A 26,383-nucleotide genomic window follows, 5' to 3' on the forward strand; every position below is an offset into this window, starting at 1 on the left:
GGATGTACATACGCGACGTTGGGTTGCTGGCGGGGTGTTGCTGCTGTTTTGTTGTGTGTGCGGCTTGTGATCGTAACGTGTGGCTGTGACGTTGTGTTGTTTTGTGTGTTTGTGGTTTGTCCATGTCCATCCTCTGTTATGCTGTGTAGATGAATAGACAAGCCACATCCCATCACCAATTGGGACAGCCATCAACCCCTAATCAACGTCCCACATCCCTCCACACACACACACACCTCACACACACCTCACACACAACACACACACACATACGCCAAGCAAGCAAGCGTGTGATAAACTACTCCGAATGAAGACGACCCAAAGGCGGGCAGTCAAGGAAGAAAGAGAGGAGAGGAGAGAGCCGCAGGAGAGGAAAGAAGAGAAAGACAGGCGCACGCAAGACAGTGCAAGGAAGGGACAAAAGGAGGATACAGCAATGGTTTGCACTGCAACGGAGACGAAATGACAAGAACGCACGTGGCTCATCTCATGTCAGCTGCGACAGCGCTGCCGTGATGCGCTGCGCACGTGTTTGCTGATCCTGCACAGCAAAGCAAAAGCCATGCCATGTGGAAATTAGGGAAGGCGAGGTGTATGGTGCGGTGTTGAGCAGCGATGACAGCATTGGGGTTGCCACAAGACCAGCACACGGAACAGGAAGTGTCCCGGGCAAGTCACCATTCATGTCCATTCAACCATCACCGGCACGAACGAACCTGCATCTTTGTCAGCGATTCAACGAAGAACGGAACAACCTCCGGCAGCAGCTGTGGATAGCGAGTGGAGCAAAGGGACAAGCCACAAGACAGATGGGGGGGGGGAGGAGGGGGTCAATGGAGACACGGACAGAAAAACATGCACATGCAAAAAGCACACACGCAAGAAGAAGACACACACAAGAAGAAGACGCACGCACGCACGCACGCACACACACACACACACACACACACACACACACAAGCACACACACACACAAGCACACACACACACACGCACACAAGCAGCAAGCAATCAGGAACAGGGTGAGCATCCGCAAACGACACCCAAAGCAACCCAGTCATCATGCAAGTACACACATACAAGTACACACACCACGCACTCTTCAAGCGACAGCAAACAGGGCAACGCACCACTTCAGACTGCTGCCTGACAAGCAGTTCAACAGCATCGAGCATCGTGTCCAGAAGCACAAGATCTCCCGTGCACCCGCACGCTGCGAGTGACTGTTGATCAAGATGGTGGTGGTGGTCGTCGTCGTCGCGGTCGCAGGAATGGTGGGGGATGGCGGAGGAAATGAGTGGGGATGGTGCAGGTAACAAGAGGACACGCGTGAGGTAAAGTGAGTGAGGTACATGGTTGCAAGCAGTGAAACAGCCATTTTGTGCAGGAACATGTGTGAGAGGTTGGTTTCCTCGTCGCACCTTGGCCAAGTCCGGGATGTGTTCCTCCAGCTTGCGAATAGCGCTGAGGAGAAAACAGGGAAGGATGAGACGGAAGAACAAAAGCGCAAAGGGCCGAGAGACGTCAGACAGATGTACCAAAATGGCACAAAAATGGCGGCAACGACGCCAACACCCCAACAAGGCACAGCAACAGCAAGCAAATGCCCAACGAAACAGCCCATATGCATGCATGCACGCTCCAGGTGTTCCTTGCATGTTTGCTTGCAGGCACGCTCACCGGGTTGTGAGAAGGGCAGCGACGGTGTCGGCAAAGGAGCGCTGGAGAGAAATGGACATGGACAGGATGGCCGGCGCGAGGGTGGAGATGAGCTGCGTGATGTGGTGCAGCGTCTCGCCAAGTCGGTCCTCGTAGAAGCGAATGCTGTGCGCAATGCAGTCCAGAAATCTGCCGAGCAAACGAAGGATGAGACGGATGCACGCGTGTTTTGTGTGGTGTGTTTTGTGTGTGTGTGTGTGTATAGGTGCTTTGTGTATGTGTATGAGGGTGTGTGCGTGTGTGTTTGTGTATGTGTGTGTGTTTTGTGCATGTGCATGTGCATGTGTGTGTGTGTGCGTGCGTGTATGTGTGTTTTGTGTGTATGTGCATGTGGTGTGTGCGTTTGGGGGGGGGGGGGTACGCAACGCAACAACACCGCTAGATGAACCATGCATGTCATGGCAGCAGCAGCATGCAGACAACACCCAAATACTCAAAGGCCACCATCGCACAGGCATGCGTGATTCTCGTACTCTGCAAGTAGTTCCTCCAGCAACGGCCGCGACGTGCAGCAAGACAAAGATCGGCTGTTACACACACATACACACACGCACGCAAAACAGGTGTGAGAAGTGCAAGTTGCTCGATTTGCTCGAGTTACTTGTGTGCGTGTGGTGTGCGTGAGAACATGGCTCTCGTATGCACGTGGGTAGGGGTTATGACAAATGAGCGATCAAGCCTCGTGTTGTAACGTACAACGACATGTTTGAGATGAGCTGCTGCACCCAGCGGGGCGGGAGCGATGATCCCACGGCGGTTATCATCTCCTTGACCAGACCAACAAACCCGCGTGCCGCTTCAAGAGACTCCTCCTTGTCTGCAGTGGCACGACAAAGAAAGGCAGCGTGGATGGTGAGTGCTGTGCTGATGCGGCGCATGGGAAAAATCACGGACGAAGTGGAGCTGAGAAAAGAAAAGGGGGAGGGGGGGGTCGTATTGTCACCATTGTCACCATTACCCATGCACCTGACACGAACACGAACATCTACTCATGTACACACATACACCGAGACCACCACCCATCATCATCACCCAAGATCCCCCACCGCCGCCACGCAACACTGTACCGAGGGCTGTGAAGGAAAGGAGGTTCTCCATGGCGGCCTCGATGGCCTTCTGCACCTCTGGCAGGGACTGCTTCATCGCCGGCGTGCGCTCCGAGCGGAACGACCGGCAAATGCCCGTCATGATCGAGCACGCCTGCACAAAGTTGCCGGGGGCTGGTCGAGGGGTAGGGGGAGGCGGAGGGTATGGTGGCAAGGGGAGGACGGGCGTTGTGTTTGAGGTGGGGATGGAGAAGGAGAAGAGTGTATGGCAAGACAAACATCGACGACAGAAGAAAGTGGTGTGGCATCGAGTGTTGGTGAACGGATGGTATTGTGGAGTGTGAACATCGGGTGGAATGATGTGGCGACGTCAAAACGTTTTGGCACGGCGATACGTGTCGCCTTGAGGAACAGCAGCAAGCGCGTGCCCTCACCTGCACCGCCGGCGAGTGATTCCTGCAGAGGACCGCTTGCGTATGTCACCAACTCCTTCAGCTGGGAGGTACGCTCATCCCACAACTGCACGCAAGTTCAATGCAAAATCGACGATGAAGGCAAGAGAGGCCGTTCATTATGGAAGCACTCCCCCCGGTGATGGTGGTACTCCAAGACGCAACGGTGCACTGCGTGCGTTCTACACTACACCCAACACAACACACACACACACCCAACACACACACACACACATGCACACGTATGGCACACTCAAACATCACCCATCCGCACCGCCACCATTGCCCCACCTGCTCCTGTGCGCTTGCGCCGTCCCATTGCACGACGAGGGCGGAGGACACGCCGGAGACGATGAGGATTTGCGTTTCAGAGTCGAGCGGAGCCATGTTCTCAAGCAGCATGCTCACGAGCGGCGCGTACCTGAGGCGCAGCACACATGTGCACATGGTTGGGTGAGGAAGGAGAATGAGGGCATGCAGAATGCGCATCGCTGTGGGTGAAGCACCACAAACCAATGCCAACAACACACTCACACACACACTCACACACACACACACACGCACACTCACACTCACGCACACACACACACACTCACGCACCACACGCACACACACACAAAACTGGAACGCAAGCAAAACCATGCACGTGTGCACAACTAGAGTTCCCGCCGTCTCCCATCCTTCGCCGCTTCTGTCGCAACGCACTCATCGGCCTGTCGCACGATTGGCGTCTTGATGGTTGATGTGAGGACGGCAAAGAGGCTGCATGCGGCAGTGCGCAGCGTTGGAGCAACAGCCGTCTCCATCGTCTGCCCTATTGCACTCAGAATCTGCGACACAATGCCCTGGAGCACGCAGCAGTTGTGTTTGCGCATGTTGGTGAGTGGCACTGCATACACGGCAGGTCAAGGCAGAAAGGGAGAAGGGGGGGGGGTTGTGTGCACCCAAAACACCATCACCGCCGGCATCACCACCAGGGTGGGTTTCGCTGGTGTAATTGTTCTGCTCACGTTGAGGACTTCGATGTTGATTCCGGTCCCAGCAATTGCTGCTTTCGTGCACTCGCGCAGCCACGGGCACAGTGCCTCAACAGAGACCAGCAGCTGCAGCATGTGGTGTGTGCGTATGTGTGTACAATGCAGAGGGTAAGATTGTGTGCTGTACACACCAGAACATGAACCTCGCATCACACACAATCATACAGGAATGAGCACGGACAGAAACAGCACCTGCACACAGAGGGGGTCTGCAATAAAGTCATGCGCGTTGTGCAGACCGGCAGACAAGCTGGCATGGTGGACCAAAGACACAACGACAGACACACACACACACACACACGCGCGCGCGCATAAGGGAAGAGGGGATTATGAGGAGGTGAGTGGCAGATGCGTTGAGTCGAAAGTGTGTGTGTGTGTGTGTGTGCGTGTGCGTGCGTGTGCGTAATGATGATGGCAACTTGTGGAACAAACGCGCAGCACGATCCCACAGCCCCTCGCCTTCGATTACAACGCTGTCTGTGGATCCCTTCATTTCCCACCACCGCCACCACCACCACCACCGATGCCGTGTGTCGTGTGCTCACATGCTGAAGAGGACGTTGAGCGACATGTCGAGCATCTCCTTGCCCATGGCCGCGTAGTTTTCAAACTGCGCGGCAAACACGTCAGCAACCCTGATGAAGGCGACATCCACGAAACAAAGAGGGGGCACGGAGCGAACGCACCCACCCACACACACACACACACACACACACACACACACACACACACACACACACACACACAGAGATAGGATGACGTTAGTGAGTAGATGATCCCTGCAGGACGGCCAACCTCACACACCATTTCTCGAAGCGTGCGCAAACAACCATAAAATATCAAGCACCAGAGACACGACAGATGACACAGCATGATGAGAGCATGCACGTGTTGAGAGGGGTTCACACGAACATTGCGAGCATCTTGCACATGGCGGAAAGATCGCGGCAGGCGTAGTGGAAGTACACCATGTCCTCCTCCACCGCAAACTCAATGCGAGGGCCCTGTGATGGTGATGGGGGTGGTGATGGATGAAGACGTGAGTTTCAAGAGGCATGGTGAACTAGCAGATACGTTGACGCACGCACGCACGCACGCACGCACACACAGACAAACCGACAACCAAAACACAGCCAAACAAGCAAAACACAGCCAAACAAGCAAGAACAACCAGCACCTCTGGGGTGGTGGTAGTCTTGGAGCAGCCTGTGAAGATGACGCCAAGCTTGTCCATAAACTGCTTCCCCAAGATGCTCAGCACATCCTGCTGGTACAGCCGCGTTGCGCCGCTCACAAAATGAGCGCATTTGTCGATACACTGGTCGTACTCGCTAGGCTCCGCGTCCTTCTCCTGCCTGTAGTCGAGCTCAGTCATCATCTCCGTCTTGGTCAGCTGCATCTTGTCTGTGATGCGCTCTGCAATCTGAACCAGCACCTCGCGACAGCTGTGGTCGTAATGGTGTTGTGTGTGCGTGTGTATGTATGCGTGTGCATGTGTGGTGTTGGAGTGAGATGGCACTGTGTAAGCTCGTGCGAATACAACAACAACAATAACAACAACAACAACAACAACAACAACAACAACAACAACAACAACAACAACAATAACAATAACAACAACAACAACAACAACAACAACAACAACAACAACAACAACAACAACAACAACAACAACAACAACGGAAGATCACCGCATTGTGCACACGGACCTTTCTCTCAAACCAGCCAGTGTGTTGCTCGCGTCCTCCAGCAGCAGATCAATGAGTTCGTTCAACACCTGCACGCACGCACACACACGCACGCACGCGGCATGAGCACGTGAGGTGTGATGCATTGCATCCGTGCATGGGTGCTCTTTCGAGTGCACATGAATGTGTGCGTGTATTGTGTGTGTGTGTGTGTGCTCGCGTTTCTGTCCGCCTGTCTATCCTTGTGCCTGCGTGTGCACACAACTGCGCAATAGCTGAATATGGTGCAGGTGGCAGTTGCAGCACGTACGTCCATGGCTTCGAGGAAGAGGTGCGCGGGAAGCTGATCAGCAAGACGCATGATGTTGAACACAGCACCTGACCATGCCGTTTCAAGTATGAACGTTGCGATGCGATGAACAAGGGCATGAAAGTTGCAGTGAGTGCACGCATGAATGGCTAAACTCCACCAACGCTGATAAGGACACGAGCAACAACGACCCTGGCTTCCTTGTTCCTCCCTCCTTCCTCGCCATGCTGCCACGTGAACACCCAGCACATGTGTGTGTGCTTGTGTGTGTGTGTGCTTGTGTGTGCTTGCGTGTGTATGTATGTGTGTGTGTGTGTGTGTGTGTGTGTGTGTGTGTGTGTGTGTGTGTGTGTGTGTGTGTGTGTGGACTGACTTGCGAGGCTGATGTTTGGGTCAGCTGCAAGGCGTGGAAGGTAGTTGATGACAAACAGACGCAAATATTCCACCAACGCATCCAGATACCTGCCAACGAACGCGCACGTGAAATGAGACGACGAGCCAGCGTAAGCACGGCTGAACAGGTGCAACTGTTACAACACACGCGCATACGCAAGTGAACACGCACATGTCCACACACACGCGCGCACACGTCCCCCTCCCACACACGCACAGACGTGCACATGTCCACACATGCACGTGTGCATCTGCCACCCATCAGCACGCACGACTCACTGCTCGTCCAAAGACTGGTTGAAGCTTGCGTTTGTTTCCATGCCCTGCAGCGCTTCGTTCAGCAGCTGTAGTGTCAGCTCAAACACCTGAAGGGAAATGTGCACAGACCACAACCACAGGTGCGTGCAAGCTAAGTAGGATGTCTTACAGAAGGGCACGTGTGCTTTGTGCGCGTGCGTGTGCGTGTGCGTGTGTGCTTTGTGGTTGTGTGTGTGTGCTTTGTTGTGTGTGTGTGTGCTTTGTGGTTGTGTGTGTGTGTGTGCTTTGTTGTGTGCTTTGTGGTTGTGTGTGTGCTTTGTGGTTGTGTGTGTGGTTGTGTGTGTGTGTGTGTGTGTGTGTGTGTGTGTGTGTGTGTGTGTGTGTGTGTGTGTGTGTGGCGGCCTGTCCGTGGTGGGGGACGTACGAGCTGAATGTATCCCCCAAAGGAGGGCGGGATGAACCGCTGTGCGTGGATCTCATTGAAACATCTGCAACACAATCACCAACGCAACACAAACAGCAAAACAAGGCAATGCAAGGCGAGATTGTGCATGAGAGCAAAGGACATCATTGGCACAACGGATGCAGCGTATGCGGCAATGCATGCATGTTCACTCACACGTGCTTGGAGAGAGAGAGAGAGAGAGAGAGAGAGAGAGAGAGAGAGAGAGAGAGACAGAGAGAGAGAGACAGAGAGAGAGAGAGAGACAGAGAGAGAGAGAGAGAGAGAGAGAGAGAGAGGGAGAGGGAGAGAGAGACAGACAGACAGAGAGAGAGACAGAGAGAGAGAGAGACAGAAAGAGAGAGAGAGAGACAGACAGACACAAACACACACACACACACACACACAAACGTACACGTGCACATACACAAATACCTGAGTGCTTTGCATCCAATGCGGGAGTCGGGCTGATGGATGAACGTAAAGTCTCGCAGCACCATCACCACTTCCTCCGTCAACAATCTGACAGCCACAGCAAAGTGTGCAATCACACACACAAAATCACATGTGGGTGAGGTGCAAGATGCGTTCAGTGCTTGCTAGCTCCCAGATTTCCAGGGCCGAAGAGCAAATAGACACACACACACACACACACACACACACACACACACACCACACACACACACACACACACACACACACACACTCACACACATAACCGTGTGCGCCTTACTTTGAGAGTGGGCACCAGGAGAAAAAGTGACCAATGGCTTCGAGGGCAATGACGGTGTGCTCCAGGTTGCGCGTGTTGAAGTGGAGATTGCCGCTTCCAGACTGAAAGGACAGATAGCCATGCCATGTACATGCACGCACATATGCACACGTGAAGTAGACATGCGTGAGGCATGATGTGACCTGAAATCAGAGATGTGTCAAGCATCTCGTTCGTATAGAAACGCAACAAACGCAATCATCACACCCTGCGATCACACCATTACGTAGCCCGACATGTACACGCTTGGGTATCTGCCATGTACGTGTTCCATCCCTCACACTCACTTACTCACATACTCTCTCTCACTCTCTCACACACACTCACATCCTCACACACATACATACATGCACACATACACGCACTCACTCACTCACACAGACACGCGCACACACACCTGTGGCTGCAGTGCCGATCCGAGCATGTCGTCGGCCGGCGAGCTGCGCGGGGCGTGGACGGGGCTGCTCTGGCCTGCCTTCTTGCCAGAGAGCACGCCAATGTCGCCAAACGTGCGCGCCTCATGTAAGATGGCCTTGAGTACAGACAGCACAATGTCCAAGAACTCCGGCATCTGTACAACACATGTGGAAATGTGTGATTCATGTGAGAATGTGTTTGTGTGAGATCGTGCATGAGGCGGCCGTTTGCATCTACTACCCTCCTCCTCCCCCTTCTTTCTGCGTGGATGACACGCCGTGCAAGTAAGCATGCATCGCGATGCAGATCTCAGCTTAACTCTGACTGAAGCCTTCACACCCACCAACAAATACAAGCGAACCCTTGTGCAGAAAAGACAGCCATCGCCCACACCATGCGCTTTAACAAGCCAACAACACAACGCACAACAGGCGCACACTCATACAGCAAGCACACACTCATGCAACACACACACACACACGACACACAGCACACACACACACACACACACACACACACACACAACGTATACACGACACACACGACGGCGTACCCTGTGCAAAACGGAATCGGAGAGGCGGGTTGCCGGACTGAGGGAGCACTCCTCGGAGAGCATCTTGACGGCGGTGAGCCCCAATGCCAACGTGTCGGGACGCATGCACCACTCCTTGATGATGTCGAGGAAGCGCGGGAAGTAGTCGCGCCACTCGGCTTGGCCGATGGCAATGAAGACCTGCAACGCCTTGTTGCGCACAAAGTGCTTGAGGTCGGTGAAGTTTGATTCGAGAAAGTCCACCAGGAACGCCTTGACTTGGTCGCGCTCGTCGGCGCCGAGCTGGGACCAGGTGTTGTGGACCGTGTGCTCCAGCACCGTGGCCGAGTAGAACAGCACCATGCTGTTGGTGGACATGCTCATGAAAGCGGAGGCGAGGTACCATGCGTGCGGCTGGTCCTTGAAGTTCTGCAGCTCGCGCTCAATCAGCTCCTTCCGCTCTGGCGTGATTTGCGGGTACGCCAACTCTTCCACCACGCTTTCCAACCCCATCAGCTGAGCTTCAATCTCCGCGTTGCCCCCATCGCCGCCACCACTGCCACCGACAACACTGCCGCTGCCGTTCATCATCTCGCAGGCAAGCCGTGCAGTGCTGTGGGTGCCTCCTGTGGGTGCCTCCTGTGTCTGCTGTGCTCGCTGTTAGGGTGAAGTTGGTTGGTTGGTTGGTTGGTTTGGTTCAGGTCTCCGCCGCCTGCTTGCTTGCCTGCCTTGTTGCTTTGCTTGCACAACCAGACAGAGGCGACCGACCAGCCAGTGTGAGTGAGCGTTTTTTTGGTTTTGCGGCCTCTCTCTCTTACAATCCCCTCGAATCGACCAGAAGAATACAAAAAATTTAACTGCAGGACTTTGGATTCGATGTGCATTTAAGGACATAAAGACGTACGTCACGACTTACCACACAAGCAAGCCAAGCACAAGAAGCAAGCAAGACAGCGTGGCCTTTGGTAGTTTGGTGTGCTCGCACAACCACGCACATCTCACAATAAAAGGGTGCTCTGTGGCGTTGGCGTTGACGTGACCCACCCTTCGGTGCCACTCGCGTCCCTTCCTTTCGTTCCCTGCGCGCGGCTGCTGCTCTCCTCGAGTGTGTGCAGACGGCACCCATTTTGGTTGGTTTGGCTCTGTGTGCGTGTGTTGGATTTACAAACCACAAAGTCGCATTGGCGTGTGCTTTTGTGTTTGGTGTGTTGTTTTGGTTTTCGATCGACCGATTGTGCGTGTTGTCTTGGGTGCGTCTGCGTGCTGGTGCTTGTTCCTCTTGTGTGTTTTGTTTGGTTTCTGTTGAGTTTTGCCTCGCTCACTCGTCCGTGCAGAGGCAGCAGTTGTTGCGTTTTGTGTGCAACTCGCGCCTCGGTGTTGCTCTGTTGCTCTGTTGTGCGAGTGTGAGTGAGGCAGGGAGTTAAGAGAGTCAGAACAAGACACAGAAATTGTGAGAGGTCTTCGCTAACGATTGGCCCTGTGTTTGCGTCTGTCACTCACGCTACTGTTCGTCGTTCTCCTCCACTCTTCCGGCGTGCGTTCTTGTTATTGTCCCTCCACCCCCCACAGAAATACCTTCCTTCTCAACTCATCCACCTCTCCCACACCAGTGTTCCTTGCTGTCGTAGCCCCTCTTCCTGCTACTCATCAGCACTACTCCAAGGCCTACATTGCTGCCTCCCCTTTGTTGGTATCTGATCCTCGTTACTCGCCCCGTTAATGGAGTGCTTCGTGCTCGCCATGGCGGACCTTCCTCCAATGCACCACCACCAACAACAACAACAGCACCAGCACCAGCAAGGAAGGTGGTCTGGGTTGCCGATTCCCAACATCTCCATCCAAGAGCATGAAGACGCGTTTACTTTCGATGACGCGCCTGCGCACGACGGCACAGCCCTCAATCACATCAACAACAACAACACCACCACCACCAACACTAACAATAACAATAACAATGACACGGCGGACAAGAGCCAAAACGGATCGACAAGAAGCGGCAGCAGCCATGGTGCCAACACTGCAGCCATCACCAACACCACGAATGCCCACAACGCCTCGTCCACCACGGGCCCGCCGCCGCCGTCCGTTGTCGTCACACAGCCAGATGACGATGACCTACCCATCCCCGCTGGTGATCTCGGCATCATGGACGATGATGACCCCTTCACGTTCTTCGATCCAGCAGGCGACATGCCCGGGCTGAGCGGCGCGGACGACACGGAGTTTGCGGCCTCCAACCGCTCCTCCCGCCGAAGCAGCTACACAGACTACGACGCCAGCCACGACGCCAGCCACGACATTGACGAGAGCTTCCGCGCGCCCTCCCCTCATCGCCGTGCGACCGTTGGCGAGGTGATGGTGGAGCGCCGGCGCATGCTGTCCCCTCGCCAGGCCCGCCGCATGAGCCTGACTGCCGCGCCGACCACGGGTGCTGCCCTGCGCGGAACAAGCCTCTCTCCCACGCGCCTGCGCGACACGGACACCATCCCCGCGCCGCCAAGCCGCGTCGTGCACTCGGCCCGCCAAAGCCCCGTGCCGCGATCAAGCGCATCTCGCAGCGTCAGCCCCGCAGGCAAGCGCACAGCTGCTGCCGCCGCCGCCACGGCCCACCCGCGCTCGCAACACTCCTCTGCGCCGACATCATCTGCAGCGCTGTCGACGGACATGGGTGGCGACAAACCACAGCAGCACGGCCGCGACCACGACAGCGACACGGACCACCCGCGCACGAAGAAGCGCACGCAGCACCGGCGGCACTCGCTCCACCAAGACCACCACCACCAGCAGCAGCAGCAGCAGCAGCAGCACCATCAGCAGCAAGCGCACCGCCGTCACAGCCAGCCGAACCAGGACGAGGACTTTGACTTTGACACGGCGTCTGCATTTGGCAACGACGACGACCAGGAAGGGTCTGCCGGGTACAAGTCGAAGCTTGCAGGCAAGCGCGGGCGCAGGCGACGGGAGATCATGCAGGCCATGAAGCCCGAGGAGCTTGAGCGGGAGCGGGAGCTGAAACTGCAGAAGAGCCGGCAGTCTGCGCGCGAGTGCCGGCGCCGCAAGAAGCAGTACATCCAGCGCCTTGAGGAGCGCATCCGGCAGCTGGAGGCAAAGACGCAGACGCAGGCCAGCGACCTCGCCCGCCTGGCCCAGGAGAACGCGGCACTGCGCACGCAGCAGGGGCTTGATGCAGGCACCCCGGCCTCCTCTGTGGTGGGACCGCCGTCGCCTGCGCTCTCCTCCATGCGCGCATCCTCCATTGGCGACGCCAGCAGCCTGGCCACCGCTAACACCCTGAACAGCAGCACCGTCGCAGGGGACACGCCCAGCCTCAACAGCAGCGGCCTCAACAGCAGCGGCCTCAACAGCAGCGGCGTGGCGTCCATGGGTGTGCAACCAGAGCGCACCTTCTCTGCTCCCCACGCCGTGCCCCACATCACCAATGCTCCCCCCACCACCGCCACCAGCGCCGCCACCGCCAACACGGCAACAGCACCACAGGCGCCGGGCACGCACGTGCTGGGCCGCACAGTGTCTGCGCCCACGGCCACGACGGCAAGCGCAGCACCGCGCTCCCAGGTGGACCCGTCGACACTCCCGCCCTCAGGGATCATGGGTGCTCTGGAGAGCAGCCGGGACACAAGCTTCGACGCGCTGCCCTCACCGCTGTGTGGGCCAACGTCCTTCTTTGGTGTCAAGTTCAAGAACGATCAGTCACAGCAGCACCAGCACCAGCCACATCACCAGCCACATCAGCGCCAAGGGCAACCTGGCAGTACTGACGGCAGCAATGGTGGCCAGCACATGGCCAATGGTGGTGGCGGTGTCAACACAGGTGGAAGTGATGCGCCGGGCAGCACGCCCGTGAGCCCAGTAGTACTGCAGAGCCTTTTGTCGCAGCTGCACCGCCAAGAACAGCAGCTCAAGTCCCTGCAGCAGCAGCAGCAACACCAGCAACAGCAGCAACAACACCAGCAACAGCACCAACACCAACAGCACGGTGCAGCGAATGCGATGCAGGCTGGTCTGCTGAGTCTGCTGCAACAGGTGCAACTCAACACTGTGCAGGCACCACAGCCGCCGGTCACGTACGCTCCGCAAGGGCAGCACCAGCACCAGCAGCAGCATCACTACGCCCAGCGCCAGCAGCCGCCCATGCAGCAACATCAGCAGCAACATCAGCAAGGCCAGCAGCGGCCACAGGAGCACTTCAACAGCAGCGCCGCGCTCTTTCCTCTGCCCTTGGACACGATGCCCAACATGCCAACAACAACATCAGCGACGGCACATGTGGCTGCCAAAACCGCCACAACCACAGCCATATCCACGACCACGACCGCGTCCATCGCCACCGCTGTGACCAGCACGGGCGGCACGACGTCGATGCCACCACCACTTCCGTTTGATTCGCCGTCAAAGGCAGCGCTGGAAGTGGAGCTGCTGCTCGCGGAGTCGAGCGATCTCATGTCGCAGTTGCACGCCGACACATCTGCCGCCGCCCCGCCGCAATCGTCCGCGTAGCGCAGTCGTGTGGTTGAGTGTTTGTGTGTGTGTGTGTGTGTGTGTGTGTGTGTGTGTGTGTGTGTGTTTGTCTGTTTGTTTGAGTGTTTTGTGTTTGTTTGATTTGCCTGCCTGTGTATGCACTTTCAGAAAGAGTTGGTTGGTTTATGTTAGCTTGTTGACCTTTCTCCCTAGAAACGAGTGTTTGGTGTCTTCCAGACTGTGTGTTGGTTTCCTTACCGTGTGCTTGATGATGCGTGTGTGTGTCTCACTCACCTTGCATGTCCATTGTCACTTTGTTATTCCGGGCGTGCGTTTGGCATTGCGCGCGCCCAGCTACATGTTGTTGTGGGTTTCACTCAATCAGTTCTTAATGGTCTTACACCTCAGTTTCCCCCCCCCCCCTTCTCTCACCTACACGTTTCACAAACACGTTTACGCCCACTCGCACCGTTGTGCTTTACATCATACTCCACCCGTGTTCCTTGATGTGTGTCGTGTTGCGCTTCCTTGACTCGTTGCGTGTGTTGTTATTCTTGTTCTTTGTGACTGATATGTTGGATGCGACTGCAGGTGTGCAGTGTGCAACCAACCCCTTGGCCTGTCCCCCAAAGTAGTTGATATCATCAATCCAACCAGCAAGCAGCGAGCCATCACACCATCACACGCCGCAGCGAACGCGAGACACGGGAAGAGAGGGGGGGGGGGAGGATGGTTAACAAACAAACAAACAAACACACACACACACACACACACATGTACCTGTCAGGTTGATGACGGTGGCGGTGGGGTGGTGGTTGTCAGAGCAGAAGAGCCGAGCGCTGCAGCCGTGGCGGCGGCAGCGTCGACGGTGTTGTTGGTGCTGTTGCGGGTGTGATTGTTGTCGTTGTTGCTTGGGGCTGTCTGTGCGAGCACGTGACTGATGGCATGCGCGACAACGCGCGCATCGTATTCACCTTGCTGCTGCTGCTGTTGAGTGATAGCTGCGCTCAGAGTGGTGGTCGGTGGGTGTGCTGGTGCCCGGTGGAAGGGACCAGCACCGTGTGTGCACACAAACCGGAAATCGCGCGCCTGTCGCAGCAGCTCGCACCGCACAACCCTGGCGACACATGGGAACAGTAGAGAGGTGGGATGGGGTTACAGACAGTGTACACGCACGCATGCGTGGCAGTGAGGTGAGTGATGCTGGTGGTAAAATAATACGGTAATGATAGCGGCTTTGAACCTAATAATCAAACCTAAATGTGGAGTGATAGAAGAGGAGAGAGAGAGAGTGAATGTGTGTGTGTGTGTGTGTGTGTGTGTGTGTGTGTGTGTGTGTGTGTGTGTGTGTGTGTGTGTGTGTAAAGGAAAACAACATCAGGGTTACAGCACCTGTTGCTGGGGAGATGAATGGTTCCATGCTCAAAGTGCTCGTCGCTGGCAAGGGCACACACCTGCCAAAAGATTGGCGGTGCAACCGAGATACGGCAGTATTTGCCGTGTCAGCAGGACGGGTTGAAACGCACAGATGGACGAACATGGAGAGCGAGGAGGAGAAACGGTAATTTGAAATCGACACATACAGACATACATACACACGTATAACGGCCGATGCATGTGGCACGCACCGTGTCTGCATTTGTTGACTCGATGAAGTTAAGAACGCAGTTGAGGACAAACCTCGACATCTATCGACACAAAGGGAGGAGGTGTGTACCATAGCAGCGGTGAGCCCGATGACAAGTCCTCAGGACGATCACGTGCAGACACACACACACACACACACACACAGTCACAGTCACACATGCGTGTTCGCGTGCATCCACATGCGTACACGCGACCGCACAGCATAACACCACCACCCTCATCTTGACAAGAGGGGCGCACGAACCACGCGGTCTGCGTCGCTGCGCGTGAGTTCGCGGAGGGCTCGACGGTCCTGCGTCGGCCGGCCAATGGGCGTGGACTTGATCACAACTTTTCCACCCTTCTCGCTGTGGTCATAGTCGACCCTGAACACACACACACACACACAAGCACACACACACACACACACACACAAGCACACACACACACACGCACGCATTCAACACATTGAAGAGAGTGGAGTGAGGAATACAAACAGCTACATGCAAGCATATGCTGTGAGGACACAGCTTCCCAAAACACGGCAACGTTCATTCGGTGTGTGTGTGAATGTGAATGTGTGACGAACGTGAGTGAGCTGGTGACGCTTCCGATGGAGCCGACGATGCTCCATTTGTGCTTGTGCAACGCTGGCCCGAGGTCCTCAATGCGGAAACAGCACACGCGCTGCCACCGCTCGCAAGCCTCTGCACCAACGGACGCACGCGTCAATACATGAGCATCACGGTGCGCATCACACACACACACACACACTCTCTCTCTCTCACGCACGCGCATACAGCAAGACTCACACTTAAACACACGCGCATGCACACGCCTACACACGCACACAAGCACACAAAGCATGTGTTTTGTTCACCGTCACTAACCCTTGAGCCGCTGTGTGATCCGGGGTTGGCGGAGTTTGCAGTCTGCAATGGCGGCAAAGGACTTGACGAGCGAGGGAAGGCGGTCATGGTGCACTGGCAACGACGTCTTGTACAGCAGCAGCGCGCGCCGCAACTCCCGCTCCCCGCGGCCTGACGTGTGACCGTACGTGGTGCATGGTGGTTGAGGTGGCTGAGCGATGAGTATCACACACAGGCCTACACTTGTTCTCTTTCACATACTTGCTACATCGCACATTCACTCCGTCTCGCGCTCTTTCGCACACACACATACACATACACATACACATACACATACACACACATGCCACATACACACATATGCCACATACACGCCACACACACACACACACATGCCACACCCCACAAGGGAGCAGCCACTTACGGCGCACGAGCGACTGGTGAAGCTGTTTCAGCAACAGCGTGAGCTCGTGGTGGTGCTTGGGAGCGTTCGCATCATCCAGTGATGGTGTTGGTGCTGTGTTTGTCGATGTTGTTATTGGTGGTGACGTTGTCTCGTTTCCATCCTGCTGTGGTGGCTGCTTGTGTTCCTGCGCGTGATCCTGTACATGCGCCTGTGGTACCTCCTGTTGCTGTGTATCAACATGACCGCTTGCATGACCGCCGCTGTCTTCGGCTGTGTCCATCCCTTCACTGGCGCGCGTCTGAGGCTGTGCTGCTGGTGCTGGCGACGACAACGGTGCTTCGTTCGTCGCTGCTATTGATGCTGCTGCTGGCGTCTTGGCGGGAATGTCGCTGAAATGGAGACAGACAACAACCTGGATGCCTGGCCCGAGGGTGAGGGAAATGGCGTTGCGCGCAGGCATGGTGCACGTGATGCCATCGCCAGCATCGCCGGCACCACGCAGCAGCATGTTGAAGAGCTGCAGCTGGTGGGCGTGGCGCTGTGCAGCCTGCAGTGCAGAGAGCCAGTGGGACGACGGTGGCTGGATGCGCACGCGAGAGAGGGCATCTGGTGACACGTGTCCCGCGTACACGCGAATGTCCGTGTTGGCGCGAAGAGATATGGGCACGTCTGCGAGCAGCTGGCGCTGCTGTTGTGAGAAGGAGAGGCTGCATTGGTGGTCTGGGTTTCTGGCGCGAACGATGCGCGAGCCCGGCGCAACGCTTGCAAACAGGCGGCCATCCGACCGCACAATGCGAAACGCAGAAGCCGCCTGTGTGAGCTGGGAGAACCGTTGCACTTCGCTGGCCATGGTGTCGTGCAGGCGCGTGATGGCGCCGCGGAGCGTCTCTGCTGCCGTGTGCATCTGCTGACGCTTCAACTGCAGGCGAGCAGCAGGGCTAAATTCCAGCTTGGGCACAGCAACGCGCTCCATATCCAGGTACTGTGTCTTTTGTGCCATGTTCAGCACAGCAATCAGCATCTGCATCTGATCGTTCGCAGCCCTGTTTTGTATGTGTGTGTGTGTGTGCATGATGGGAAGTGTGCAGGGTGAATACGGCACGCTCGATGCACCTGAGAGTGTCGATGGGCTTTCTTCCTTCAGCCATCCTGGTACACCGGTGCTGCACAACCATTTGCCCACACACTAAAACACACACACACACACACACACACACACACACACACACACACACACACACGCACACACACGCACGCACACGCGCGCACACACACGCACACACACACACACTCCAGCACAAACATTCCCGAGCCACGTCGCTTACGTGATTGCTGTGTCGAGAGCTCGCATCTGTTGCAGGTTTGATTTGTCCTCTTGCTCGTATTCCTCCAGGTGGCTTGCCTCCTCCTCCGTCTCCTCCGTCTCTTCTGCCTTTTTCTCTTCTTTTCCATTCCCGTCTGCCAGTTTGGTTGGCTGTGTTGTGCTGTGGCTGTCGTCCTGAGCCTGCTCCAGCTTCTCAAAGTCCAACCGGGTGAGGACCTGAAATGCCCGCGAGGCCGCCTTCAGCTCACTGCGGGTTCGAGTCGTGGCGTGTTGCGTGAGTCACGGACAAGGAGAGCTCGGCAAGCGCCCTCGCCGGCATGCGAGACACAAAACGTGAACAACAGCTGCAATCTCATACAACAACCAACTCCAACCAACTACTGCCAACAAGAAGCGATGTTGCACTGTTGGCGTCAGTCCAGAGCTGTACACAAACACATAGGTTGCATGGCAAAGGTGGGAATCTTTGAAGACGTACTTGACATGCTCCTCCTTGCCGTCAACAGTGTACTGGGCCACTGGCACCTCTGTGTGCCCTTCCAGCTGCACTTTTGCTCGCTTTGCACTGTCCATCTTGACTGCCTGCCTTGTTGTCCTTTAAATAGCACATTGTGCTAAAATAAGTGTGTGTGTGTCTGTCTGTGTGTGTGTCTGTCTGTCTGTCTGTCTGCCTTGCCTGTGTGTCTGTGTGTGTGTCTGTGTGTGTGTGTCTGTGTGTGTGTGTCATGTATGTCTGTCTGTCTGTCTGCCTTGCCTGTGTGTCTGTGTGTGTGTCTGTCTCATATGTGTCTTTCTGCCTCACTGCCTTGCCTGTCTGCCTTGCCTGTCTGCCTTGCCTGTCTGCCTTGCCTGCGTTCGGGAACCACGTTTACTTGGACGCGGCCTTGGTGTAACAACAACGAAACACAAGTCGTTGATTCAGCACTTCTCCCTTCCCCCTCCATCTCCACTTCCTCCCATCGTAGTTGAAGCTTCATCACTCTTGCGCAACAAAGTTGTCGTAGTACGCCCTGCATATGTGACAACGAGAGGGGTGGGGAGGTGGATAGGGAGTGAGGTATACATGTGCCATTACATGCAAACACGCACACACAGATACACTGACGTGTGCAATTACATGCAAACACGCACACACGCACACACACACACACACACTGCGCAAACACGCATCGTACGTTGCAATGGCCGACTGGATTCTATCTGTGATTTCGGGCATGGTGCCGGTTTGTCTGCCGGGCGAACCGGAAAAGATGGCATAGGGCGGAACCATCGTGTCTGGCGGCAGCACCGTGTTGTCCTCAATGCGGCACCGCTCACTCAAGATGCACCGCCGACCCTACGGTGTGTGTGTGTGTGTGTGTGTGTGTGTGTGTGTGTGTGTGTGTGTGTGTGTGTGTGTGTGTGTGTGTGTGTGTGTGTCTTTGTGCGTCTGTGTGTGTCTGGCTGTCTTTGTTTCTTCGATATTTGTCCCTACTGGATGAACGCTGCCACCAACACAACCTCACCCCGCCCCGCTCCGCTCCCCCCCCCCCTTGTTCTCCTGCCCATTCCTCCGCCACTGTTTGGCCCAACCAGACCCGGCACCCGTCGTTCCCGCACCGCTGCTGTCAGGTTGATCGCAGGTATTCACACTGCCGCTGGCTCCAACAGCGACTGCGCACCGGCGCCCCGTTTCCCCCGCCCCTCACCCGCCGCAACCTCGAGTACGCGCCGTTCTTGTTGTTCTTGCTGTTGTTGTTGTTGTTGTTGTTGTTGTTGTTGTTGTTGTTGTTGTTGTTGTTGTTGTTGTTGTTGTTGTTGTTGTTCTTGTTGTTGTTCTTGTTGTTGTTGTTGTTCTTGTGCCTGTTCTTGTTCTTGTGCCTGTTCTTGTTCTTGCTCTTGTTGCTGCTGCTTTACGTAGCCATGGCTATGGAGACTGCTCTCTCCAGTGTCTGCACCTGATGTGCACTGTACACACATGCGCACGTGAGTGCTTGTCGTCGTCCCCTCACACCACATGCGATACTCTCCCCTTGCTCCAAACACGCACACGCGGCACCACAGGTCGCTGCAGGAACACGAGCAACAGCTGCAAGGCATCAAGCGCTTCCTGTCATGGTAAATCCGACAACACAATGAGAACGCGGCCACCTTTGGCTCGAGGCGTGCTTGTCTTACAAGTTGCGTCGTCAACGTGAAGCTGCGCATTTGCAGACGTGTATGCGTCACTCACACACCCAATCGACACGCACACGCACACGTTTGCTTTGGCCTCGTATCGACAGTGTTGCCAACAACCCCAAGTATCAGCAGACCTTTGCACTGCAGGAATTCTTCAAGCCAAACATCCCGCTTGCGACCTGGGACTGGTGAGGCAACAATGAATTTGTGCAAGTGTGCGTACGCGTATGTGTGTGTGCCACAGAGTGTGTACCAGTGTGTTCGTGTGTGTGTGTGCACTATTTGGTCGCTGATGCCGATTGTTTCAGTTTGTGTTTCTTCTGCCTGCATATCCCTGCCACACACACACACACACACACACACACACACACACACACACACACACACACACTCTCTCTCTCTCTCTCTCTCTCTCTCTCTCTCTCTCTCTCTCTCTCTCTCTCTCTCTCTTCCTGCGTCTGTCGCCACTCACACTTACACACACTCACTCACACACTCAAACTCACTCACACACTCACACACGCACACATCAGGATGACGCGCCTCGTGTCCCCTGCGGCTGACGAGCAAGGCAGCACCATCAACGCCACCACCACCACTGTCACCAACCCCACCGCCACCGCTACTGCTGGTGTCCGTGCAGGGCGCTTGAGCTCCAGCAGTACGCTTGGATCACAGGATGCTGCGCCGCATGTGTTCTCCCCGGCGTCTACGCCGTCAAAGTCGACCCATCGCTCCCCCTCCAAGGCACCCTCGGGCTACGGTATGACGAGGATGAAGGGGAGGGCACATTGCAGACCTTTTGTGTATGTGTGTCCGTGTGTCTGTCTGCACGTCTGTATGTCTGTGTGTCTGCCTGTGCGTGCATGCGTGAAACCTCGCGTTGCTTGCTTGTGCTGCTTGCATTTCGCCCTTTGCCCCCCATGATTCTAATGCCTTCACTTGCATGTCCCGCCTGCTCACCACCAGCGGACGACACAAGCACCGACGGGTCGTATCGAACCGTTTACGACAACTACAAGCGCACGCCCTCGCTGGGCAGCTCTCATCCCGGCGATATCAGTACAGAGGTTGGATCATGCGCAACTACTGTCCCCAACACACACGCACACATTCACTCACACACACTCACACATTCACTCACACACACTCGCTCACTCACTCACTCACACTTGCACACACTCACACGCACTTGCACACACTCACTCACTCACACACACGCACTTGCACACTCACACTCACTCACTCACTTGCACACACACACACACACACACACACACACACGCACACACACACGCACACACAAACATCTTACCAACCGTCACCAACACCCGCTGTCTTCTTCCATTTGACTCCGCTCATTCCATGCCCCTCTCCCCCCAAATGGTAACAGGAGCCGTATCACAGTGAAGGCCCGTATGCGTACACGCACTCGTCCAGCAACTTGCAGCGTCGCCCCCGCCACCACCGCCACCGCCACGACCGCAACCACCCCCGCCGCCACCGCCGCCACGGGCGTGCTCGCCTGTCTCGCTCCCTGCACGACGAGCAAACGGCGCACACGCGCACAGCGGCGTCATCGTCGTCAGCAATGATACCGCAGCATCATGCACACGCGAGTGCACTGAGCAAATCCACAGCAGCGCGGGTCGTGCGGCCACGGACGCCGCCGTTGGAGCAACGTATGTGCTGTGTGGTTTGAAGAGTGGGAGTGATGCTTGTGATCATGTTCATGGTGGTGGTGCTGGCGGTGGTATTCGCTGTTGAGGTGCTTTGTTGCTTTTTCGCACATTCAACACGTGCACACACGCACACGCACGCACACGCACGCACACAAAAATGCACACACGCATACAAAACGCACACACACGCACGCACGTTGTTCTGCTTCGCGTCTCACGTTCCCGCCCTCACCACCTACCTGACCACGTGACAACAGCTGACATCCAGGACCAGCAGTCGCCGCGCCCGGATAACCGGCGCCCTCGCAGTGGCGCTGTCGTCAACAATGACACCACGGGTGATGCTGTGACGGAGGTGGACAGAGCGCAGGCAGGCCATGCCCACGAGCACCGCGCAGTGGACCGCAGCCACCGCCACACAATTCGTCGCCCACAACACAACCATGGAAGCGGGGTTGGCAGCGGCGGGGGTACCGAGGGCGATGGGAATGACGACGGCGATGATGGCGACGATGAGGCAATCACAGGCGGACACACCACCCCGAATGCACGCACTGCGCACGCCAACAAACATGAAGGTCCGCTTCTTGTCTGTCTGTTCGCCTGTCTGTCTGTCTGCTTGCCTGTCAATGTGTCGAATACCTGGACAGGGACATGTTCCGTTTGCATTGCCATGACTGCTGCCGTTGCTGCAAACCTCTGCGCCCCCTCTCCTCTGCGCTCCTCACCTTGCTTTGCACTCACTGTGTCAACCCCTGACTGCACTTTCATAACAGCAGGTGTCGTGCAGTGGTGGATCCCATTGTCACCACCGGTCGTTGAGGAAGCAGCCCACACACCGCCATCACCACACGATCACCATCGTCAGCGCCAACCACACCAGCAGCGCCATCAGCCCCGCGGAACCACATGGACTATTCCTGTCTCGCCGCTGGGTACGACACCACAAGCAGCGTTTAAGCAGCAAGGGCAGCGCCAAGAGCACCGTGACCATCAGCGACAGTATGACCGGCAGTGGCAATCACGCCAGCGAGGGCAGCGCGAACAGCCAACATGGCGTGGAGACGCCACGTCGTTGGAATTTCGTGCACGTGGCACCGACCAGCACCGCCACCAACACCCGCGCGTGATGCAACCCACGGCAACATCGTCGACGATGGCAGAGGCATCGCAGCGCCGCAATGCTGGCTGCATGGATGATGCTGGCGGTGGTGGTGGTGTTGGTCCAAATCTGTCCGTGTCATCGCAGCCCGTGCGTTGGATGCCCCTGGATGCGTCTCGCATTGACTCCAGCATGCAGCCGTGACTGCCACGTGCCTTTTCAAAGTGGTCTCGTGTGCGTGCACCATGCATATACTTGTGTGTTTGCTGTCATGTGCCCTCGTCTGAATGGCAGTTTTGGCCTCCCACGTTTTGTACACTGTCCTTTCTCTGTCGACTATACTCGTTATGTGTTTCTTCTTTCTTTCTTCTTTTGCGTGTGTGTGTGTGTTGATTGATAATGGAGCCCATGCCTTCTTGTGTCTATATCCACCACGTGCGCGCAGCACTCTTTGTTTGTGCGTGTGAGTTGAAGCATGAGCGTTGATGTGCTCCTTTTTGCCCTTTGTTTTGTGGTCTTGTTTGATATCGTGCTCCTGTCTAATAACTTATCCTTGCACACACACACACACACACACATGCTTCTCACCATGTGTGCCCAGGCATTCACAGCTGGCTTCTCTTTCTTTGTCTTTCCTTGTGGCACCTTGACGGTGTAGCGACCTTAGTTCTCTGTGAGAGAGAGAGAGAGAGAGAGAGTGTGTGTGTGTGTGTGTGTGTGTGTCGAGCGATTGTGAAGGGCACACATGACTACTTGCATAGCCTGTACCCAGACGCCGTCACTTCGGCATACTGTTGCCATTTTGTTTCCTCATTTCATTGACTCTTTCCGTTTGCCTCGCTGCTTTGTCTTGCTAGAACCACATTGTCCTTCTCTTTCGTTGACATTAGTCGCATTTCACCATCCAAATACACCATTAGAAGCAACACAGCAACACGCCTCCGGCGAGAGAGAGAGAGTGTGTGTGAGTGAGTGTGTGTGTGTGTGTGATGACGTAGTTGTGACCAAGGTTGCTTTTGCTTTTGCTTGCTTGCTTGATCATTGTAGTTGTGTTGTGCTGAGACGCTTTCTCGACGAAGACAAAGATGCAAGAAGCAAGGAAAGCAACGAAATGGTAAGTGCAATCAACCGGCAGTGATGGCAGCCCATGGCATGGCACATACGCACTCAAACACGGAAACAAAACCAGCAGTGAACACAACAGCAGGTACATCCGGCCAGGAACGAACATCACAAGCAAGGTGCAAAAAGTGGCGCGAAAAACGTAGCTACGCACATGCACACAGAAAACGCAACGTGTCGCATCACACATAAGAGAAAGAATAAGACCCGTCTATGCCAACTGGTTCACGGAGACATGGTGGGGCAGGGTTCAGAAGTCGGCAGTCATAATCGACAGAAACTCTTCCTCGTTGACTGGTTGGTGTGTATGAGTGTGTGTGTGTATGAGTGTATGTGTGTATATGTGTGTATATGTGTGTGTATGTGTGTATGTGTGTGTGTGTGTGTGTGCGTGCGTACGACAAGGACAGGGTTGAGGGGTGAGCGACTGCGATGGAAGCATTGGCAGATATGGCGCATTGTCAACACCATGTCGACACCATGTTATTCATAGAACACTTCAAACAGACATCAAACGGTCATAAGACAGCACCATCATGGCAACATACAACACACAGATGCACACACACGCACAAGCTACGTCTTCCTCACTCTCTCCGTCGTTGTCCTGGTCAAACTCCTCAATCATCGCCTTAAGCTCATCATCGGGAATGTCCTCTCCCAATTCCCTGTTTGTGACGCAAAGCAACGCGCAGCCGCGGTATGAGGAAAGTTGGGGAGGTGAATGTATCTCGTGGCATAAGCAAACGACACAGACGAGCAGCCACTCTCTTGCGGAAATACACACCACACTCACTCGCACACACACACACTCACACACACACACACACACACACACACACACACACACAAACACTCACTCACACACACACACACACAAACACACTCACTCACACAAACACACACCAACACACACACTCACACACAAACACACACACACTCACTCACTCTCTATCTCACACAAACACGAACGCACCTTGCAACCCTTCTGAGGTTGCCGATGCTGATCTTGCCCGTTTGGTCCTCATCAAACAGCTTGAACGCCTTCATCACCTCTTCAATCGGGTTGCGGTCCAAGATGCGGTCACCAACTATTCACGCACATGCACACATGACAGTGGTGGCACGGTCGTGAGCAGAACCCGGGCGCAGTTACACGACTGGCAAAGTGATCAGCAACAACTCCAACACACAGCAGTGCTTGACAGCGTACCAACAGCGTTGAAATCTTGTTCTGAGATGAGGCCGGTGCCATCACGGTCGTACTCGCGCATAATCTTCTGCACCTCTGTCTTCTTCACGTCAAACCCGAGGGCCCTCATTGCAACCTTGGTTAATGCAGCAAAACGCCGTGTGAGCACCAACAGCAGTGGCGTCGAGTGTTGCGCGTTTTTTGGTTGCAGAGGGTTGCAAAGAGGGCGACCCAAACGCAGGTTGTGGTGTGGTATGAGACGAACGCGTACGTGGGGCATGTGGCACAACCATCGTGAGCACTGTGAACATAGCAGTCAATACTGGTGGCAGCAGAATCCCAACAACATTATCAACAACGGCAGAACACCTTGAGCTCGTGGTAGTCGAGGCAGCCATCCTTGTCTGTGTCGAAGAGGTCAAACGCCTCCTTGATTTCGTGGCGCTCGTCCTCTGTGAGTTCGCGGCGCTTCTTCGCCGCAGACGCCGGTCCCAGCGTCGGCCTCTCGTGCCGCGTGTACAGGCTCATTTCCTCCTGTCAGCAAAGCATCGCAGCATGCAACGGTGTTATGAACGAACATAACGCCCCACATCCAACACTAAACGACACCACACGCACGCCAGCACGCCAGGGAAGCAGGGAAGCACAAGCAGGATAGGAAAGCAAGCCAGTGACAACGACCACACAAACAACAGTCCACACCACACACCAAACAGTCAACACCAGTCAACAACAGTCCACACCAACCAAACAGTCAACAACTTCACACACACACACCGTTGCAGTCGGGAAAATTCGTAGATAGCTTTCATAAATTCCGCAACTGCGAAGTGGTTCCCAATACAGACAGGGTGAGCTGTGCTGTGCTGAGATGGTTCCATGGTTCCATGGTTTTTGGAGATGGGTGTGTGTGTGTGTGTGTGTGTGTGTGTGTGGTGACATGTTTGGTGCATGGCGATGTGGTGTCCCACACGTGTGGCTCGTGGCTTCTCTCCCAAGGTTGCAGGGTGGTACGACGTGCTTCTCACATGGTGTGTGCCTCCGTCATCAGTTTGATTGGTACAGGCAGAACAAGACAGCGTCAGCGGCATGTCAGGCGTGGACGAGGAGCAGCTCATCAAGGAGCTCAAGGGCAAGGGCCACTCGGAGGTGTATGCCCGCGCATACGCAGCCAAGGTGCACGAGGGTGAGCTGTTTGCCCACCACTTTGCCCTGCTGAGGGAGAAGCGTGCCAAGTCCAAAGGCGACATCGCCGCCACCTCGGCACCTGCACCAGAGCAAGCAGAGGTGAGCCTCGTTTGTGGAGAAGAGCCCCAGTTCCGATTCTGATTCGTGCATGTGTGTGTGTGTGCGTG

The 26,383-nt window shown here is 55.5% G+C and overlaps 6 protein-coding genes across 6 annotated transcripts in view; 3 read left to right on the plus strand and 3 right to left on the minus strand.

Annotated features, from left to right (window-relative positions):
• Positions 1-42: 42 nt before the first annotated feature.
• PTSG_12057 (uncharacterized protein) lies at positions 43-9,855 on the minus strand. The gene is made up of 25 exons (XM_004995338.1): positions 9,088-9,855; positions 8,515-8,688; positions 8,079-8,179; positions 7,781-7,867; positions 7,328-7,391; positions 6,925-7,010; positions 6,626-6,714; positions 6,253-6,320; positions 5,964-6,031; positions 5,432-5,699; positions 5,167-5,258; positions 4,800-4,889; positions 4,447-4,504; positions 4,228-4,320; positions 3,923-4,062; positions 3,509-3,638; positions 3,200-3,284; positions 2,787-2,939; positions 2,416-2,536; positions 2,193-2,246; positions 1,681-1,848; positions 1,422-1,464; positions 1,131-1,223; positions 717-767; positions 43-541 (listed from the first exon to the last, which is right to left on the minus strand). Exons 1-25 carry the CDS (start codon positions 9,655-9,657, stop codon positions 488-490), a joined length of 3,000 nt encoding a protein of 999 aa, XP_004995395.1. The 5' UTR covers positions 9,658-9,855; the 3' UTR covers positions 43-487.
• A 1,216-nt stretch (positions 9,856-11,071) lies between these two features.
• Positions 11,072-13,584, plus strand: PTSG_03670 (uncharacterized protein; the record flags this gene model as incomplete). The annotated part of the gene is made up of 2 exons (XM_004995339.1): positions 11,072-11,074; positions 11,167-13,584. The coding sequence occupies 2 exons, from the start codon at positions 11,072-11,074 to the stop codon at positions 13,582-13,584; spliced, it is 2,421 nt and encodes an 806-aa protein (XP_004995396.1).
• Positions 13,585-14,249: 665 nt separating this feature from the next.
• PTSG_03671 (uncharacterized protein) lies at positions 14,250-18,359 on the minus strand. The gene is made up of 9 exons (XM_004995340.1): positions 18,249-18,359; positions 17,772-18,017; positions 16,465-17,489; positions 16,062-16,211; positions 15,761-15,878; positions 15,437-15,557; positions 15,174-15,233; positions 14,938-14,999; positions 14,250-14,662 (listed from the first exon to the last, which is right to left on the minus strand). The coding sequence occupies exons 1-9, from the start codon at positions 18,341-18,343 to the stop codon at positions 14,329-14,331; spliced, it is 2,211 nt and encodes a 736-aa protein (XP_004995397.1). The 5' UTR covers positions 18,344-18,359; the 3' UTR covers positions 14,250-14,328.
• Positions 18,360-19,092: 733 nt separating this feature from the next.
• Positions 19,093-22,918, plus strand: PTSG_03672 (uncharacterized protein; the record flags this gene model as incomplete). Its single annotated transcript, XM_004995341.1, has 9 exons — positions 19,093-19,113; positions 19,346-19,473; positions 19,814-19,867; positions 20,035-20,118; positions 20,464-20,693; positions 20,900-21,000; positions 21,324-21,612; positions 21,870-22,190; positions 22,392-22,918. The coding sequence occupies 9 exons, from the start codon at positions 19,093-19,095 to the stop codon at positions 22,916-22,918; spliced, it is 1,755 nt and encodes a 584-aa protein (XP_004995398.1).
• Positions 22,919-23,656: 738 nt separating this feature from the next.
• Positions 23,657-25,849, minus strand: PTSG_03673 (centrin). The gene is made up of 6 exons (XM_004995342.1): positions 25,806-25,849; positions 25,398-25,562; positions 25,050-25,164; positions 24,813-24,927; positions 24,428-24,504; positions 23,657-24,130 (listed from the first exon to the last, which is right to left on the minus strand). Exons 2-6 carry the CDS (start codon positions 25,554-25,556, stop codon positions 24,087-24,089), a joined length of 510 nt encoding a protein of 169 aa, XP_004995399.1. The 5' UTR covers positions 25,557-25,562; positions 25,806-25,849; the 3' UTR covers positions 23,657-24,086.
• A 2-nt stretch (positions 25,850-25,851) lies between these two features.
• PTSG_03674 (AGC/PDK1 protein kinase) overlaps positions 25,852-26,383 on the plus strand; it is an 11,196-nt gene continuing 10,664 nt past the window's right edge. Inside the window, exons 1-2 of the mRNA XM_004995343.1 lie at positions 25,852-25,879; positions 26,080-26,315. Of these exons, the coding sequence (XP_004995400.1) occupies positions 26,118-26,315 (198 nt within the window). The 5' untranslated portion in view covers positions 25,852-25,879; positions 26,080-26,117. The remainder of the gene's footprint in view (positions 25,880-26,079; positions 26,316-26,383) is intronic.

Source organism: Salpingoeca rosetta, assembly GCF_000188695.1.
Source record: "Salpingoeca rosetta unplaced genomic scaffold supercont1.8, whole genome shotgun sequence".
NCBI classification, from domain to species: Eukaryota; class Choanoflagellata; order Craspedida; family Salpingoecidae; genus Salpingoeca; species Salpingoeca rosetta.